Source organism: Oncorhynchus masou, chromosome 23, assembly GCF_036934945.1.
Source record: "Oncorhynchus masou masou isolate Uvic2021 chromosome 23, UVic_Omas_1.1, whole genome shotgun sequence".
Lineage (NCBI taxonomy): Eukaryota > Metazoa > Chordata > Actinopteri > Salmoniformes > Salmonidae > Oncorhynchus > Oncorhynchus masou.
In genome coordinates, this window is record NC_088234.1 from 42,512,869 (window position 1) to 42,532,552 (window position 19,684).

General features: G+C 41.8%; 1 protein-coding gene across 1 annotated transcript in view; it reads left to right on the forward strand.

Annotated features, from left to right (window-relative positions):
* The window catches only part of dntt (deoxynucleotidyltransferase, terminal), a 166,359-nt gene extending 159,543 nt beyond the window's left edge, over positions 1-6,816 (forward strand). Inside the window, exon 11 of the mRNA XM_064932166.1 lies at positions 5,117-6,816. Within this exon, the coding sequence (XP_064788238.1) occupies positions 5,117-5,203 (87 nt within the window). The 3' untranslated portion in view covers positions 5,204-6,816. The remainder of the gene's footprint in view (positions 1-5,116) is intronic.
* The last annotated feature ends 12,868 nt before the right edge of the window (positions 6,817-19,684 follow it).

Consider the following 19,684-nt stretch of genomic DNA (forward strand, 5'->3'; position numbering starts at 1 on the left):
GACAGATCATTTCACTTATAATTCACTGTATCACAAATCCAGTGGGTCAGAAGTTTACATACACTAAGTTGACTGTGCCTTTAAACAGCTTGGAAAATTCCAGAAAAGGATGTCATGGCTTTAGAAGCTTCTGATGGGCTAATTGACATAATTTGACTCAATTGGAGGTGTACCTGTGGATGTATTTCAAGGCCTACCTTCAAACTCAGTGCCTCTCATCATGGGAAAATCGAAAGAAATCAGCCAAGACCTCCGAAAGAAATTTGTAGACCTCCAGAAGTCTGGTTCATCCTTGGGAGCAATTTCCAAATGCCTGAAGGTACCACGTTCATCTGTACAAACAATAGTATGCAAGTATAAACACCATGGGACCACGCAGCCGTCATACCGTTCAGGAAGGAGATGCATTCTGTCTCCTAGAGATGAACGTACTTTGGTGCGAAAAGTGCAAATCAATCCCAGAACAACAGCAAAGGACCTTGTGAAGATGCTGGAGGAAACAGGTACAAAAGTATCTATATCCACAGTAAAACGAGTCCTATAATCAACATAACCTGAAAGGCCGCTCAGCAAGGAAGAAGCCACTGCTCCGAAACCGCCAGATGGAACTTTTTGGAGAAATGTCCTCTGGGCTGATGAAACAAAATTAGAACTGTTTGGCCATAATGACCATCGTTATGTTTGGAGGAAAAGGGGGGCTTGCAAGCCGAAGAACACCATCCCAACCGTGAAGCACGGGGGTGGCGGCATCATGTTGTGGGGGTACTTTGCTGCAGGAGGGTCTAGTGCACTTTACAAAATAGATGGCATCATGAGAAGGAAAACTATGTGGATATATTGAAGCAATATCTCAAGACATCAGTCTGGAAGTTAAATCTTGGTCGCAAATTGGTCTTCCAAATGACCCAAAGCATACTTCCAAAGTTGTGGTAAAATGGTAACAAAGTCAAGGTATTGGAGTGGCTATCACAAAGCCCTGACCTCAATCCCATAGAACATTTATGGGCAGAACTGAAAAAGCGTGTGCTGGGAATGTGATGAAAAAAATGAAAGCAAAATTCTGCGTGTGCGAGCAAGGAGTCCTACATACCTGACTCAGTTATAACAGCTCAGTCAGAAGGAATGGGCCAAAATTCCCAACTTATTTCCTGTGGGAAAAATATGCTTTTCAACCATAGTAAACAAGGAAGGCTACCCAAAAAGCATTTGACCCAAAAAACAAGTTAAACAATTCAAATGGGAGACAAAATGCTAGTTTTTCAAATACTATTTGAGTGTATTAGCATAATAGCCTCAAGCTCATTAGCATAAAGTTAACTATTTATGAAAATCGCAAATGAAATGAAATAAATATGCTATCTCTCAAGCTTAGCCTTTTCTTAACAACACTGTCATCTCAGATTTTCAAAATATGCTTTTCAACCATAGCAAAACAAGCATTTGTGTAAGAGTATTGATAGCTAGCGTAGCATTTGGCGTAGCATTTAGCGTAGCATTTAGCGGAGCATTTAGCGTAGCATTTAGCGTAGCATTTAGCGGGCAACATTTTCACAAAAACCAGAAAAACATTCAAATAAAATCATTTACCTTTGAAGAACTTCGGATGTTTTCAATGAGGAGACTCTCAGTTAGATAGCAAATGTTCAGTTTTTCCTGAAAGATTCTTTGTGTGGGAGAAAAATGCTCTGTTTTGTACATCACTTTTGGCTACCCAAAAAAATGAAAATTCAGTCACCAAAACGGCAAACTTTTTTCCAAATTAACTCCATAATATCGACTGAAACATGGCAAACGTTGTTTAGAATCAATCCTCAGGGTTTTTTCCACATATCTCTTCATTGATATATCGTTCGTGGAAGTCTGCTTTCTTCTCTGAATTAAATGAAAAAATACTTGCAGCTGGGGTTTACGCACCAATTTCGACGCAGGACACCAGGCGGACACCTGGTAAATGTGGTCTCTTATGGTCAATCTTCCAATGATATGCCTGCAAATACGTCACAATGCTGCAGACACCTTGGGGAAACGGCAGAAATTGTGGGCTCTCTCCTTGCGCATTCACAGCCATATAAGGAGACATTGGAAAACAGCGCTTCAAAAATTTTGCTCATTTCCTGTTTGAAGTTTCATCTTGGTTTCGCCTGTAGCATCAGTTCTGTGGCACTCACAGATAATATCTTTGCAGTTTTGGAAACGTCAAAGTGTTTTCTTTCCAAAGATGTCAATTATATGCATAGTCGAGCATCTTTTCGTGACAAAATATCTTGTTTAAAACGGGAATGTTTTTTTATCCAAAAATGAAATACTGCCCCTAGAGTTCAAAGAGGTTAACTAGCTAACGTTAGATGGCTGGCTCGTTAGCTAATGTTACGTGATGTGTGTGATCTTACACGTTGTTTAAGAGTGTCTGCTAAATGACTTAAATGTAAATGTAAATGTTTACCTTGCTAGCTAGCTTCATGTCTTAAGCTAAAGTGTACAACACCCTTTGAATATGGCCGGTGTCAGTAAACATCGGCAAAAAAACAAACGTAATGAAATTGTTGACAGCAGTGCTGGTTAGGCTGTTTTCATGAGGTAAACAAATCATTGGCCAGAGCGTCGAGTGTGCTCTGAACGCTCCGAGAGCTAAACGAAATGGGTGGGGCTGAAGCTTAAGAGGGTATGAACGATGCTGAATGGGTGTAGACAAAGAAGAACTCTTCCCTAGATACCAAAACATTCAAAGCCATTTTCTCAAAAGTGAGTTTACAAGTTTATCAACTTTCAAAGCAGAATTGCTTTCCCATTGTTCCTCAAAAATGCAGTGTATGAAATGCAATTTTGTAGCATCACCTCTACTTTTATCCAATATAAAAAACACAATTTCAAATTTTGCTACATAAGACCAAATCCAGTTTATGAGTCCCATATTGACATTCCCACACAAAGCCCACACACATACACCACCACACACGCAGACCAATACAACACAAACACACATACATACACATTACAACACGCACGCACACTCACACACAGTTTTACACTCATCATTTGCTGCTGCTTCTCTGTTCTTCATTTTACTCTAATTATCTATCCTGATGCTTAGTCACTTTAACCTGCCTTCGTGTACATATCCACCTCAAATACCTCGTTCCTCTACATGTTGATCTGGTATTGGTACTCCGTGTATGTAGCTCCATTCTTGTGTATTTTATTGTATTCTTCTTGTGTTACTATTTTTTTGTTTTGCATTGTAGACTTGAAGGCATGTCACGGTAAAGTCTTTGTTTTCTATATGTTTTGTATGTGTGTGCGCATGTGTGTGTGTGCCTTGCGGGCATGGCTGCATTTGCTGAGAGTCAGGTGATAATCAAATTGACAGGATCAAGATTCAAGCCTTGACTGTTTGTAAGATAGATTTTGTCAACAGAGATAGAAGTCAAATGAAGACTGAAAGAGTGTTTAAACAGACTGGACCGTGGCTGGCCTGACTGCTTTTACCCAGCATGCACTTAGGGCCTCTAACATCCCCCTTGTCATTTGCATTGTAAATAACAAGTTGGCATGGTGGGATATATGCCTAGAAGTGCTTTTCACTCTCTCCTACCAGTTATGCTTGGTTATCATCTGCCGTTAGCTGGCAGGAAAGGCCACATTTTTCCTCTCTTCTCATTTCTGTGTGTCAGGTCTAGTTTAGCACTTCAAGGCAGAATGTGTCAGGGTTAAAGCTTTTCACCGGGCCTCTCACACTCACAAGGTGAGCCAGGCTCACCACTGAAACATAGCGTTACTTAGAGCAAGGTCAGAGTTTTTTATGACTGTGAGGAGGACGCAGGTAGCTGGATATAAATCTGGGTGTTCACGCTATGTTCAGAGTTGGCACATTTACTGTTCAGTAGCAAATGTTGGCCATAAGAATGATGGCCTCCATTCTACTTTATATGAGTTAATGCACATCTTGTTAGATTTTCATCAAATCATCGCAACTGTGTATTTTTGGTTCAGGGGGTACTGTTGTGAGTCAGAAGAGAAAAGTCTAGTAACTGACTATGTTGACTCATTGATATAGTGATCTCATCTTGAGTTACTGATCTAATCATACTTGTGCTTCTATGGTTTGACCCTTGAGATGTTTTCAGTGCGTGCGTGGCCTCTTGCCGTCAAGCCATGTCAACTCTCACAGTCTATGTATGTGTTTGTAATGTTGTAGACAACAAACAGTACATGAGACACCTGACACCTGCTCGTTGAACATCTCATTCCAAAATCATGGACATTAATACTACTATAACAGTCTTCACTTTTCTGGGAAGGCTTTCCACTAAATGTTGGAAGATTGGAAGCAAGTTCCTGCAGCATTCAACCACAAGAGCATTAGTGAGGTCGGGCACTAGTGTTGTGCGATTAGGCCTGGCTCGCAGTCAGCGTTCCAAATAATCCCAAAGGTGTTCGATGGGGTTGAGGTCAGGGCTCTGTGCAGGCCAGTCAAGTTATTCCACACCGATCTCGACAAACCATTTCTGTATGGACCTCGCTTTGTACACAGGGGCATTGTCATGATGAAACAGGAAAGGGCCTTCCCCAAACTGTTCCCACAAAATTGGAAGCACAGAATAATCTAGAATGTCATTGTATGCTGAAGCGTTTCCCTTCACTGGAACTCCCATCACTATACGAACAGGTATTGTGCTGACGTTGCTTTCAGATGCAGTTTGGAACTCGGTAGTGAGTGTTGCATTTGGCGGTCCCGTTCTGTGAGCTTGTGTGGCCTACCACTTTGCGGATGAGCCGTTGTTGCTCCTATACGTTTCTACTTCACATTAACAGCACTGACAGTTGACCAGGGCAGCTCTAGCAGGGCAGACATTTGATGAACTGACTTGTTGGAAAGGTGGCATCCTATGACATTGCCACATTGAAAGTCACTGAGCCATTTTATTGCCAATGTTTGTCTATGGAGATTGCATGGCTGTGTGCTCGGGTGTGAAACCCGTGTGAAACAGGTGTTGCTGAAATAGCCAAATCCACTAATTTGAAGGGGTGTCCACATTCTTTTGGACATGTAGTGTATATTTTATGTCTACAGTGTTTCTGAATCCAACCATCAATTTTGTCTTTGTTCTTTCTCCAGAAACTATTCCTACCAGCAACTTCAGAGGAGGATATCTTTGCCCATCTGGGTTTGGAGTATGTGGAGCCCTGGCAGAGAAACGCATAAGCATGTTTCCCTCACAGACACCCATACAATGCCACCTTGGCTACATAAAGTACATCACTCCCATCTGTCTACCCGCTCGGCTACACACTACTGCAATCTCATTTCAAAGAGCCTAATCTGGGTTGATTTCTATACTTGTGTTCTGTTGTTGGACTAGATGCTGATGTATGATTCATCATTTTAGTCTTTTCATCATGCCTGGCTGCTTTCTGTTAGCCTCTTAGCGAGTAAACATTCTGCTCTGTCATTCACAACACACTTTTCTCTGAGCATTCTTGTCTATGTGACTGATACAAAGCTAAATCAACAAATGAATTGCCTGTGGTGGCTGCGAGGTAAAAAGGGAGAGAGGAGAGGGGTATAAGCGTGGGCGAGAGAGAGAAAGCCTCATAGAGAAAAATGGTTGTAATCAACCTCCTCCTGGCAGGAGAGCGCTCAGCACGAACCGGAGCCAAGCCTCCTGGGAATGGAGAGGTGGGTAATGAGCTGCAGATAGGGGAGCATTCAGCATCCCCGTTTAGCCTCCGTTTGAGCCTCCACATCCACTGGAGATCATTTAGCAACCGCTCGCAACAGCTACAGCCTTCTCCGCTCAGCCCACTGTCACAATCAATCCCTTTCCCGAGCACAGGACTGAATTGTGCTGATTAAGGCCAATCAACTGAGCTGGATAAGCTGCAGTGACCAGGGTTCATATGACAAGTCAGTTCACATTGTAAATGCAATGTTGGTTATTAAGATAGATGTTGACATTTGCAAACATTTATCCCAATATACAGTAACTTAGTGAGTGTGGCCGTTTTAATGGCCTCTTGTTAGGAAGCATGGTATTATTCTTCCCCATGGTAGCTTTGAGGGACATACAGATTCATCTGCTTGAGATATACTGTAATGGCCTGCTGTCCTGTCCGCAATCTCGCCCAGTTTCCCCATGATGCTCAGGTAAAGCACATCCCATGGTATCTCCGAAAGTGCAGATATACTGTATGTCACTGGGGCTATCGCATCCTTGTGAAGAACCCTATTTAAAGATCTTTAAGTAGAGCATCCCAGGCACATTGAGGAGTCGACCCCAGGGCCTAGCTCTCACTCCCTTTACCCTCTCTCCCCTATCCAGGCTGGTCGGTCAAACAGAGAGATTGAGCTCACAGTTTCAACATCACTGTGAAGATCCAGTTAAGGAAGCGTAACTAATACTGCAGCTACAAATACTTTTAAAGCTGTGATGTCTTTAGTAATTACTATGGGATTTAGTCCTAACAGTTTCAAAATCTTTTAGCAATTTTCTAGGATTTAAATCCCATTCGTTCTGACCTGAAATGGTCCTGTCTGCCTTAACAATTAAAGAGGAGTGCTCCCACATATCACACACATTTAAGTGTGTTTTCTGTGGTACAAGGTGAGGAATATATTAAAAGTACACAAGTGTGACAGATACTACTGTTTATGCAAGTGTATTACTGGCCATTTAATTCATACATTGTTGTGTTTGTTTGCTCTTTCTTTGCAATAAATCAACAGACCATTCAACAGACTCTCATTGCTACCGCCAGTGAAATAAACTGTTAACTGTTATTATAATATGTTCAGAACCTCAATAAACAAAATTACAAGGGAGCATCAACCAATTATCCAATCCCGAAAATGCATGTTGTCCAGGGCCCAGTGCTTCAAAAGTAATCTGAGCAGATTTTGGCAATCGCTTAGAATGAAATCCATAGAAATAGAATGAATAGAACAGGTGTCCCCATTAGTTGACTATACCAAAGTAAGGTTGTGGTCAATAAACAGTGGTACAGTGCAATATCAACTCTTCAATAAAATCATTCAGTAAATCTGGATTAAAATAATTACAATAGAATTGCAACCAGGTGGTCTTTGCACGTGAATTCAGCACTACACGTGTAATAACCTTGCATACTACCATTCTGTGCACCTGTTTCAGATCATTTAATATGATAATAAAAAATTCAAATAATGAATTGAATTCAACATACAAATGTAAAAATAAAGACTTCCCCTCTGTGTTATTGGCATACAGGTCAAACTGCTAAAATAAAGGAAACAGTTGAGTAAATGGGGATACAAAGTATTTTGAAAGCAGGTGCTTCCACACACATGCGTGTGTGTGTGTGTGTGTGTGTGTGTGTGTGTGTGTGTCAGTCACCATATCTCAAACCAATTGAACACTTATGGGAGATTCTGGAGCCGTGCATGAGACAGTGTTTTCCACCACCATCAACAAATAACATAAGTATGGAATTTCTCATGGAACAATGGTGTCGCATCCCTCCAATAGTTCCAGACACACACTTGTAGAATCCATGCCAAGGCTCATTGAAGCTGTTCTGGCAGCTCGGGGTGGACCAACGCCCTACTAAGACACTTCATGTTGGTGTTTCCTTTATTTTGGCAATTACGTGCATTTTGGCAATTTGGCAAATTCATGACTTAAAAATGATGTGTGTGAATAAAAGCAGCTTGATTCGCTGAGAAAAAAGGTTGTGTTTTGCAGTCCAAACAGTTTACATTTCTCCCTATGCAATCCTTTTTAAACACCACTTTACTCTCTGCAACATTCTACTGGCACCCATCCTATTAACTCAGCACGGAAGGGAACATTTAAATTGAAGATTGGTGGTGGGTATACCATGTAGGCAGGTCCCACTGCGTGCTTTTAGTTGCAAACCCTTTTCCCTGACCTTTTAAAGAGCCTCTGCACTCTGAAATATCCCAATATAAACCGCCATGTAAAAAGATCTAAGGTCATTCTACAGCTCTATCAATGTGTCAGCATGCAGATTATGGGGGTGATTGAGGGAGATGATGATATCAGGACAGTTTGCATTGAAAGCTGGTGCGGGAGATTGAGGTGGGGGCTGTTAGATTGATGACCGGCCCATTCAATAAGACAGTGGATCAGCCACAGCTCATGCACCAGCAAACAGGCTACTACACTTTTATCATGAACTTGACATTCATGGATGTATAAAATGAACTTGACATTCATGAATGCTTTTGTGTGCTATGTTTGAAATCCTTTAAAAAAAGTTTTGGCATACTGTATGTGTGTATATTTGTATTACACTACACTACCCAAGATCACATAGGTTTGCATATTATAGCCTAGAGAATAGCTGTAACAATAAATGTATGGGCTTCCACTCCAACTGCAATGTGGCGCATTACTGTGCATGCAGCAACGCTGTCACAATATCACTGTCCTGCTTTCACTTACTGACAAAAGTTCTCTTTCAACTCAGCCATCCCCAAAACTAATAGAGGAGAGGCGACAGAAATAGATCAGGTTGAAGGCTGGTAATTTCATAGCTCCTTGAGTAAACTCTTCGTTATTGTATCAGAGGACAGTGATTTATTAGATGTGCTGTACAGGCTAGAATGTATTGTGTCTGGGCCAGTCAAAGCCAGTGGAGGAGGGTGACAGAATAAGGACGCTGTGTATCCTTGCCTCTCAAGTCTTGTCAGACTGTCAACTCACCCGGAGAGAAGTGAAACCGATACATGGCTGCAGTTTATGTGGAACAAGAGAGGAGAGAAGGGGGAAATGCTCAAGAGTGCCTGGCTTCGTAGCTCACATGGTTAGAGTCACCCACACAAAAAAACAACAGATGTTTGAGAGAGATCTACTCGTAGCCCTGTAAATGTCTCCAGGTGCCTGTTGGATGGTTTTTCACTGGGGGGAAAACAGTCAATCAATCTGATTTGTACTCTAACCAATCATTATAATGGCGACGATAGTGTTGATTGGGCAATGCGTGTTAGAAAGACTCTCGTCTTTTTGTTGTTGTCAATCCTCCGTATTCCAGAATGAAACTGTGCACATCCACGTAGAACTACATTCCCTATTATACTCACCCAACAACACCCAGATCCGTCCACCAGTTTTCTTTCACGACGGTGGTTTTACAAATCTGCATTCTGCCATTGACAACTATTGAACAGACATTCAAGAAATCAAACAAAGTTGTTGGCTACAGCCAACACTGTCATTCTAGGAAAGATGCCATTTGTCTCCATTCATATTGTCTCATTACAAACAGATATGATTGACTCAAAGGAGAGGGTTCATGTTTTCTTTAGGAGTCTTATCTTGTTCATGAAAGGGTAAATGAAAGGGGCTCAGAAAGGGACTCCTCGCTTGACCTGACAACGATACGGAGCTGGCTGTGGAGTCGTCTTGCATGGAGCCACTGCACAGTGTGTGTAGATCTCAGTGATAAATGACCCGGCTCCTGGATTCCTGGGGAAGTTGGGCCGAGCCTCAGGAAGAGTCCGCCTCCACAGGTGGAAGAGGACAAGAATGGAAAGATAAAATGGAGGGAGAAAAGAGGAGCTGTGCCACCTGCTCCAGCATGTCACCTCGCTGCCCTCTACCTTCTGCTGTGTCTAAAAGAGGGGCTGTGGTGACCTTCTTGCCCATCCTCAAGCTGTCTTCGACCCCCCCCCCCTTCTCTACCCCTCTCTCAGCCTGCTGTCTGGTCCGGCAGCCGCGCCCCAAGAATAACCGGATCCCACCGCCTTCTCAAGATAGTCATTTTGACACTCTTTGAATAGAGGGCAAATCGTTTAACCCTCCCAAACCCCCCTGTTGACCTGTTGTATTTTTAGACATCCCCACATTTCACGCCACGGTAAACACCTTCAGCAGGAACGTCAGGGGTAAGGCCACAATTTGACGGGGTGGATTTTGGGAAAATGAAGTCCTCAGATTCATTTGAAAATCGAGCCATTAGCATGTTGGAACAAGAGGGCATTTACGAATGTGCATTTAGGCTACATGACTGTGTCTGTGTGAGTAAGTGCATATTATCTATCAGAGTAGGTGGATATCTGAATCAGAAATACTCTGGTAGCTTTGGGAGGTTTCTGTCAGCCGAATAATGTCTGTGATGTGTTCAATGAGTAGTAGCTCCTGCATTAGGGTCAACCTCTTTCCACAGGTAATTCATTCCAACATGTATGAGTGGCTGAGATTCTCTATGGACCGTTTCCCTCTGTTCTGCCTGTGTTCCATTGACCTGACAACTCAACCAGTTTGACCCCCTAAGCAGAGACACTTGTGCCAAGACACACTAAAATAAAACAAGCTAGCAACAATTGTAAAGATTGTAACACTAAGTGACAAAAAATTTGCCATTTTGTTAGGACAGCTATACTCCCAAAGTCAGTTTGGTTTGAACTTTTAAGGTGATGGTGATAATTAGGCAAGAGAAGACAGTTACCAGCATCAGGGAAAGCCTGCACACACAAAGTAAAAATCAATTATCTAAGGCACTCATTCTGTCATTCTTGTCATTTTAATGTGAAATGATGGCACCTGATTAACACCATTATATCCTAGACTTGAATCACTAAATCTATCTCTAGGGAACTTTCATTGTCAATCTAGTGCTGTGCCTGTCCCTGTCCCAATTCATGTAGCTTCATTTTTCAATACACCTCATTCATTCACATGAGAGCTCATCAAGAGAATGGGCATTATGTAGGTTCGTGTCCACGCTATTCTTAGCACTCAAGCTGCCTCTTGATTTGACTAATTTTAGTGTGGAGGTCTGTACTGATATTGTGCCCATCATTAGTCAAGGACTTTGAAAAAGCAAGCTCAGATGTACTGTCCAAAGCCAGGATCAAAGCAATCAGAGAGACAAACACAGGCCTAAGCAGTATGTCTCTCTCTCTCCCTCTCTCTCTCTCTCTCTCTCTCTCTCTCTCCCTCTCTCCTTTCTTGTCTCTGTCATCTCATATCACCTTCCCTTGCATCTCACATTTGCATCAACTGTGTAGGGCTTGCGAAAACTCACGCTTCCTTCCGAGCCACAGTGTTATTTTGCAGTTGGACTGCAAAAACCCATGACATTTCAATAAGTAAGGTTAAAGCTTTAGAAATGACAGTGTGTATGATTTTCTCACCACCCCTCCATACAGTGCTCTCTGCAAAAAAACAGAATATGTAAGGATATGTGGGATTAACTAAATAAATGGCATAAAGCTCAGACCTCCTTCTGAGCCACAGTGTTATTTTGCAGTTGGACTGCAAAAACCCACGACATTTCAATAAGTAAGGTTAAAGATTGTATAATGACAGTGTGCATAACTTTCTCACCACCCCACCCCTCCGTACAGTTCTCTCTGACAATAACAGGAGATGTAATAATGTGTGGGATTAACCGAGTAAATGGCATCTTTGAATTGACTAAGCTTGTGACCTTCCATTTCTCTCTTATCAACACGCAAAACACTGTTCTCACAGACTAATCACAGGAGGTGTGAGGCACAGACACTTGCGTGAGATGAGAATTAAGTGAGCTGAGTAGCAAAGACATTGAATCAGTCATTCTGAACCACAGTCAGCACATTTACTTATTTTGGCATTTATGTGACAGGGACAGTGCACATCAAATCAAATCATGAATGGCATGAATCAACATTTCAGTTTCCAAATCAATTTAAATATGCCAGAATTAACAAAATACCAAACTTTCATCCCCAGTAATCCCTGTTTGTGTCGCAGACTCATGCAAAGAATCATGCCATTGCCAACAATACCGGTAGAAGTCTTAAAGCCCTCTCACTAAGTTTGTCCCTTGCTGTAATATCAGGACGAGAGACTGGAAGACAGCCTTATGGCCGGAGTGGGGTAAACCTCCTGAAGAGATGATGACAACAGTATGACCTGTCATGCTGAGACGAATGACCAATTGCTAGAATGTTATTTGGGAAAGCAAAACAAGTTTCCTTTCACCTCCCATCCCCTATCCCCTATTATGAACATCATAGATATTTAGAACAGCGGGCCCCTGACACTGTGCTCCAGAGCCCTGGAGAAAGGTTATGGCAGCGCCGGGTAATTCAGTTTGCCTTACTTCGCTCACTGCTGATGATTATGTCTAAGCGAAATAATTCATCATATTTTGCTGCCTTCAAGAGTGATATTGCTTTTTCCCAGAGCTTACAGAAGGGGATTAGCGAATGTAAAGGTTGGGGTGCTAGATCTTGGTGCAAAATCTATCATTGATCTCCAACCCTAAGCTTCCTGTACATGGTGACATGATAAGGATCCATGGCCTTGTACCCTCCAGCTAATAGAAGTGATATTGAGTTATCAGGATTTTTTTGTCTACTTTCCTGGCAGGGCCCACGCCCACACAGCCAGAGTTACAGAAAGCCAGAAATGAGTTGTTCCACAGGGGGCTGAGGAGGTGATAATCTAATCGGGACATTTGTTTTTGTCTCCCACTCGTTTCTCGCTCCTCTCCTCCTTTCCTTTCCTCCCCTCTTCTCCAGCTCGGAGGAGAACAAAAGCTCTAGTCTGGAGGGCCCAGTCATTGCTGTGGTAGCGTATAAATAACAGTTACCGCGACGACAAGAAAACAAGTGTAACACACACCATCTGGCTCTCCACCGGTGTCTGGTGCTTCAGACGCAGCGAAGGGGGAGGATCGATGGATGGCATCACTCAAGACGGTATGCTGATTCTGCTCCTCTAACTCAAGAGGAGTGCCGTCCGTGTATGAGCCAAAATAAATCTGCAGCAAGGTTTTGTTCTCATTGAAAACTGGCTGCATCCCTGAAACCCACCAGCAAAACGTGCCTTTTGGGTTAACGTGGTTTATCCTTATAAACACACTCAACATGACCTCATCTTTACAAATACCATCTTCATAAGCCTAACCATATGGTTCGACTGTTACTCTGATTCTGGTAGTGTGCTTACAATAGTTATTGCATAGCCCTGAATATATAATTTATTTAGAAAACATCTTGTAAGGCATAATGTGTCTCACCTAGGCTTAAAGCAGATTTCTGCGTGATCCAGAGAATGTGTGGCCCCGGAGGCGCAATTGTGGAACCTCCAGTGGCTTACGGAGGCCAAATCAAACTCCGTACCACATCCCGGTGCTCCTCCCAAATTTTGTAACAATGCAGAGGGTTCCGTATAGCTCTGCATTGACATGATTGGTTGACGGTAAGTGGGGGCGGTACATCCTAGATAAACACAAACTCACTTCCTTGACAACTTCTTCCACAACAGCTTTGCTCTGCTCCGTGGAGCGCAAGAAATATGGATGCCTTGACTCCTGCAGAGGCCGCATCTTAGTAAATACTGTACGGCCAATGCCCATGACCATAAATCGTTTTTTTAGATACTGTTAATGTGAGAAAATAAACTACCTTCTCCCAGCATGTTCCTCAGTATAGCATGCAAAGTGTTAGAAAGGGGCAGAGGTATTTTCTGCCTGGATCTCCTCCTCTCTATTGGTCTCCTGGTTAATTTCTCCCATATCCCACACAGATAGATTTTCATCATTCTCATGAATCCCAATCGATTCTTCCCGCAAAGCAAGTTCCATTACTGAGAATTACTCATCTACGGCTGGGAGAAAAGAGATATTAATCAATGTAACCTTTACAATTAACAACCTTGTTATTCTTCAAAGCCAAACCAAATGAGAGAATGTGGCTGTGTTCAGGTCTCATTATTAAGACGAGCATGGGAACAGACCTTATGCAGAGCTATTGATCATCATGTGAAGACAGGCCTACACAGCCCATACCCGCATGGAATTAAACATTTTCTTTTCTTATTACCGTATCCAGCAGAGAAAAATACTCCCTTTCCCTTACTCAGTTGTTCTGTTCATTTGTTTCTCAACCCATTCGTTTGTCCCTATGAAATATGCGCTTATCCAATTACTCCTAAACTGTTACCTCCAGATATTAGTGGCGTTCAATGTAATGGACTTACTTAGTAATTCAATTACAGAAATTCAAATGTATCTCAGTGTGATCTGTTCGTCCTCATAAGTAGTAATTAATATACAACTGTGTAATGTATTAGGTCTGTGTTGACTGATACCTGAATCACGATGTGCAGTAACACTCTGTCAGTATGGTTTGCTTTGAGATGATTTCACATTGAGCGTGATGGATCCTTGGACAATGATGACAATAACGATGATCATTTGTCACATGATACTGCAACCCAAAATAGTAACAGAAAGAATTGCCTCCCAGAATGACTTACTGCAAATCGAACCCAGGACTTGCGAGGTTAAAAAGTCATTGTCAAGACTTGTTATCACCAGTGAAAATCAAATTAAACCTTACCAATTACTGTACTATTTCCTTGGGGTGACTTGTATCCAATTAATATTGTTGCAACGTGTGGTAATGAATTGTGAACGTCTGCTACTGTTGAGTTAATCCAAGGTTTCCTGTGTCTTCCATTAACACATGCACACACACACACACACACACACACACGTACATATGCATGCACGCATGCAAACACAAACACACATGCACACACACACACACACGTACATATGCATGCACGCATGCAAACACAAACACACATGCACACACACACACACACACGTACATATGCATGCACGCATGCAAACAAACACACATGATAAAGATAGCTGGGAGGTACTAGACCACTCACATGGCTTGTTTTCCCTCCTTTTTATTAAGACAGATTATATAGTGGCTGCACAGACAAGACAAATATTTACCGGCAATACCTCTGCTTGTTCAATGCTGTGGACAAACAACCACTCGTATTACTGTCGACCAAAAACACCATGAAGTTCACTATTTAGCGCTAATGGTATAGCAGACTAACTATTTTTCCTATGCTTAGCTGTAAATTCACTGGCAATAATTTGATTCTTAATATATGCCATTTAGCAGACGCTTTTATCCAAAGTGATTTACAGCCATGCGTGCATACATTTGTTTTATGTGCGGGTGGTTGTAACGGAGACGCTGTGAGTCGAGAAGCAGGTGCAGGTGAAACGTTTACTAGAACAACAAACATGAAACGAGACAACCTAACAGTGGCGATAACGCAAGAACGCAGGAACAATACCAACTGAGGAAGGAACCAGAGGGAGTGACAGATAAAGGGGAGGAAATCAGGAAGGTAATGGAGTCCGGGTGAGTATCATAACAATCTGCGGGTGTGCGTAGAGATGGATCCCAGGACCAGTGGTTAGACGTGACAGTGGTCCTGGGAATCGAACCCACTATCCTGCCGTTGCAAGAGCTACAGAGGACTAAGCTACAGAGGACCACCTTGGTTTTCCATGTCTCTGTTATAATAACCATTCTAACATCAGCTGTATCCCCTACTCATGTACTCATGCCAAACCTGACTCCTCAACTAAATGGATGTAGCCTTTAATTTTTTTTCCCTTATCATAGGTCCACCATGATAAGTACTAGAAGATCCCACTCGATTGAAAAAATACGAGATTCAGCACCACTGTGCGGGCCATGACAAGGTCACCCTAAGTGATTATATAACTCTGACAGTCCTCTCCATGACACAAGGGAGGTCTCAGATCCACTCTAAAGATACATGAAATAGGCGGCAGGACCTTCAGAGTATAGTCATGGGACATGATTGGAGACAACAGGGCGCGCTGCGAGATAAGTGCCCCGTCATGGATAACTTACCTCATAGGCCATTTGGCATACGGATAATATAACTTATTACTGCTCATCTTGAGCTTGGGAACAAGCACTATCAAATCATCCACCTGAAGGCACGGGATGGAACGTTGTGATTCTATTTCTACGAGAGTATATCTACGTTTTAAAGAGAGATGACCTTTTCAAAATCAGATGCAGCAGTTGGGAATGTGTGTACGGGCAGAGATGATGCTCATCTTTTCAGGACTGTATCTCTGCATTTGTAGGAAGGCAGATTAAATCATCGTGGAGCACATAAAACACAGTGGCATCCATCATTCTTAAATGGAAGAAGTTGGGAACCACCAAGACTCTTCCTAGAGCTGGCCACCCGGGCCGAATGGAGCAATCGGGGGAGAAGGGCCTTGGTCAGGGAGGTAAAAAAAAAATGTTTTGCTTTGGCAACATGGGCAAAGATGATGGTTATCAATATGGGGTATTGTGTGTAGATCAACACAAACTTTGCAAAAGTTTTAGGCAGGTGTGGTGAAAAAATGCTGTTAAGTAAGAATGCTTTCAAAAATAGACATGTTAATAGATTATATGTATCAATTAACTAAATGCAAAGTTAATGAATGGAGGAAAATCTAAATCAAATCCATATTTGGTGTGACCACCCTAGCCTTCAAAACAGCATCAATTCTTGTATGTACACTTGCACCTAGTCAGGGATTTTGTAGGCATATAGTCAGGTGTATGATTAAACAATTATACCAAACAGGTGCTAATGATCATCAATTCAATATGTAGGTTGAAACACAATCATTAACTGAAACAGAAACAGCTGTGTAGGAGGAACAAAACTGGGTGAGGAACAGCCAAACTCAGCAAACAAGGTGAGGTTGCTGAAAACAGTTTACTGTCAAAAGTCATACACCATGGCAAGACTGAGCACAGCAACAAGACACAAGGCAGCTTCATGAAATAGCACCTGCAAAACACCAGTCTCAACGTCAACAGTGAAGAGGCGACTCCGGGATGCTGGCCTTCTAGGCAGAGTTCCTCTGTCCAGTGCCTGTGTTCTTTTGCCTCTTTTCGTTTTATTGGCCAGTCTGAGATATGGCTTTTTCTTTGTAACTCTGCTTAGAAGACCAGCATCCCAGAGTCGCCTCTTCACTGTTGACGTGAGACTGGTGTTTTGCGGGTACTATTTAATGAAGCCAGTTGAGGACTTGTGAGACGTCGGTTTCTCAAACTAGACACTATAATGTACTTGTCCTCTTGCTCAGTTGTGCACCGGGGCCTCCCACTCCTCTTTCTATTTTGGTTAGAGGCAGTTTGCACTGTTCTGTGAAGGGAGTAGTACACAGCGTTGTACAAGATCTTCAGTTTCTTGGCAATTTCTTGCATGGAATAGCCTTCATTTCTCATAACAAGAATAGACTAACGTGTTTCAGAAGAAAGGTCTTTGTTTCTGGCCATTTTGAGCCTGTAATTGAACCCACAAATGCTAATGTTCCAGATACTCAACTGGTCTAAAGGCCAGTTTTATTGCTTCTTTAATCAGGACAACAGTTTCCAGCTGTGCTAACACACTTGCAAAAGGTTTTTCTAATAATCAATTAGCCTTTTAAAATTATAAACTTATCTAACACAACGTGGCTTTGGAACACAGGAGGGATGGTTGCTGATAATGGGCCTCTGTACACCTATGTAGATATTCCATCAAAAAATCTGCCATTTCCAGCTACAATAGTCATTTACAACATTAACAATGTCTACAATGTATTTCTGATCATGTTGATGTTATTTTAATGGACAAAAAAATGGTGCTTTTCTTTAAAAAACAAGGACATTTCTAAATGACCCCAAACTTTTGAACGGTAGTGTGTATATATATATTGGAGATTGGAAATTATGCAGACAATTACATTGATGGAAACTACAATCTATATGCAATATTAAAGCTGATCTACACCCAACAAATGAATAAAACATAAAAAAGTATATATTTCTTATTATAATATTATTGAATTTACCCTTTACTACTATAGCCCATAGAAACACATTGAATGACACATTCCTACATTGCAAAACAGTAAGGAATAAGGGTTTGAAGTGTATGTCCTATTTCTTGGAGACATAAGAAAGTTCTGGAGCTGTTTTTGTTGACACAAAACTACCTACGGGTTACCTTCAAATGAGTCCCGTGACACTTGTGGGGGTTGTAGAGCAAAATGGAGAACATCATCGTGTTCGTAGAATCAACTGTTCGGATGCTACAGACATTTCCGTGACAAGACCGATTTTCGGGATGTCTAATGGTTTGGGAAAAAACACCTTCCATCGCAGATGAGGATGGCCGACATGCAAAAAACAGATATCTCGAACTTAAACTGACGGATTTTGATGGGAATTTCTTTATTAAGTTACTTAGATTGACGCACAGTTGAAATTAAGACAATTTAAGTGAAAACTGTAACTAGTACACCCAGGAACATTCAACATCGTCTTGGTAAACAACTCCATTGTAGATTTGGCCTTGTGTTTTAGGTTATTGTCCTGATGAAATTTGAATTAATTTCCCAGTATCTGTTGGAAAGCAGACTGAACCAGGATTTCTTCTAGGATTTTGCCTGTGCTTATAGCTATATTCTGTTTCTTTTTATCCTGAAAAACTCCATAGTCCTTGCCAATGACAAGCATATCCATAACATGATGAGCCACCACCATGCTTGGAAATAAGGAAAGTGGTACTCAGTGATGTGTTGTATTTTCCCCAAACATAGCGCTTTGGATTCAGGACAAAAAGTAAATTTATTATTTTTTTGCAGTATTACTTAAGTGCCTTGTTGCAAACAGGATGCATGATGAAAAGCACGACAATGGGCCTCAGGATCTCGTCACGGTATCTCTGTGCATTCAAATTACCATAAATAAAATGCAACTGTGTTTGTTGTCTGTAGCTTATGCTTGCCCATACCATAACCCCACCGCAACCATGGGGTACTCTGTTCACAACGTTGACATCAGCAAACCGCTCTCCCACACGACGCTACACACGTGATCTGTGGGTTGTAAGCCGGTTGGACGTACTGCTAAATTCTCTAAAACGACGTTTGGGGCGACTTATGGTTAACATTCATTTCTCTGGCAACAGCTCCGGTGTACATTCCGGCAGTCAGCATACCAATTGTACGCTCCCTCAAAACTTGAAATAGGTGCCATTGTGTTGTGACAAATCTGCACATTTTAGAGTGGCCTTATTGTCCCCAGCACAAGGTGCACCTGTCTAATGATCATGCTGTTTAATCAGCTTGTTGACATGCCACACCTGTCGGGTAGATTAATTATTTTGGCCAAGAAGAAATGCTCACTAACAGGGATGTGATTTCTGTGATATTTTCATTCAGCTCATGAAACATGGGACCAACACCTTACATGTTGCATTATATTTCCATTCATGTATGAACTACACATTAACACATCCAGCCCAAAGGCGGAAGGTTTAAAAAGACTTAGTAGTCGCCAAAATGTACAACTTTATTGGAAATGGTATATCTGATCATCCTATACATTCCACAACTAGGACCAAGTCACATTTGTTCTTAAAAACACACAGTCCTCACATACACATTTACAAAATTGTTTAACTGTCCAGAAACAAAAACCATCATTTTGGTAGGTGAATGACTTTTAAACAGAGACATTTTGAAGATATACATTTTGATGATAGGCATTCAGTTTTTCTGTGAGTCAGTTCATTTGGCGCCATTCACCTAAGAGCCATTCATTTGGCTCCCAAAAGGCTCTGTTCAGTTATGTTTAAAAATTGACTTAGAACCATGAAACAAATGCTAATCTGTAAAGCCAAAAAAGTGGCCAAACATTATGTTGGATCAGGAAAAGTGCATTTAAAACAAAATGTACATGGGCAAATTATTAGATCGCCGGCAAAAATATATACATTATTTTTTGAACAGCAATGGGCATGGACCAGGATGATGCTCTCTCCCAGCTATTTATTGTTTCTGCAGTGAG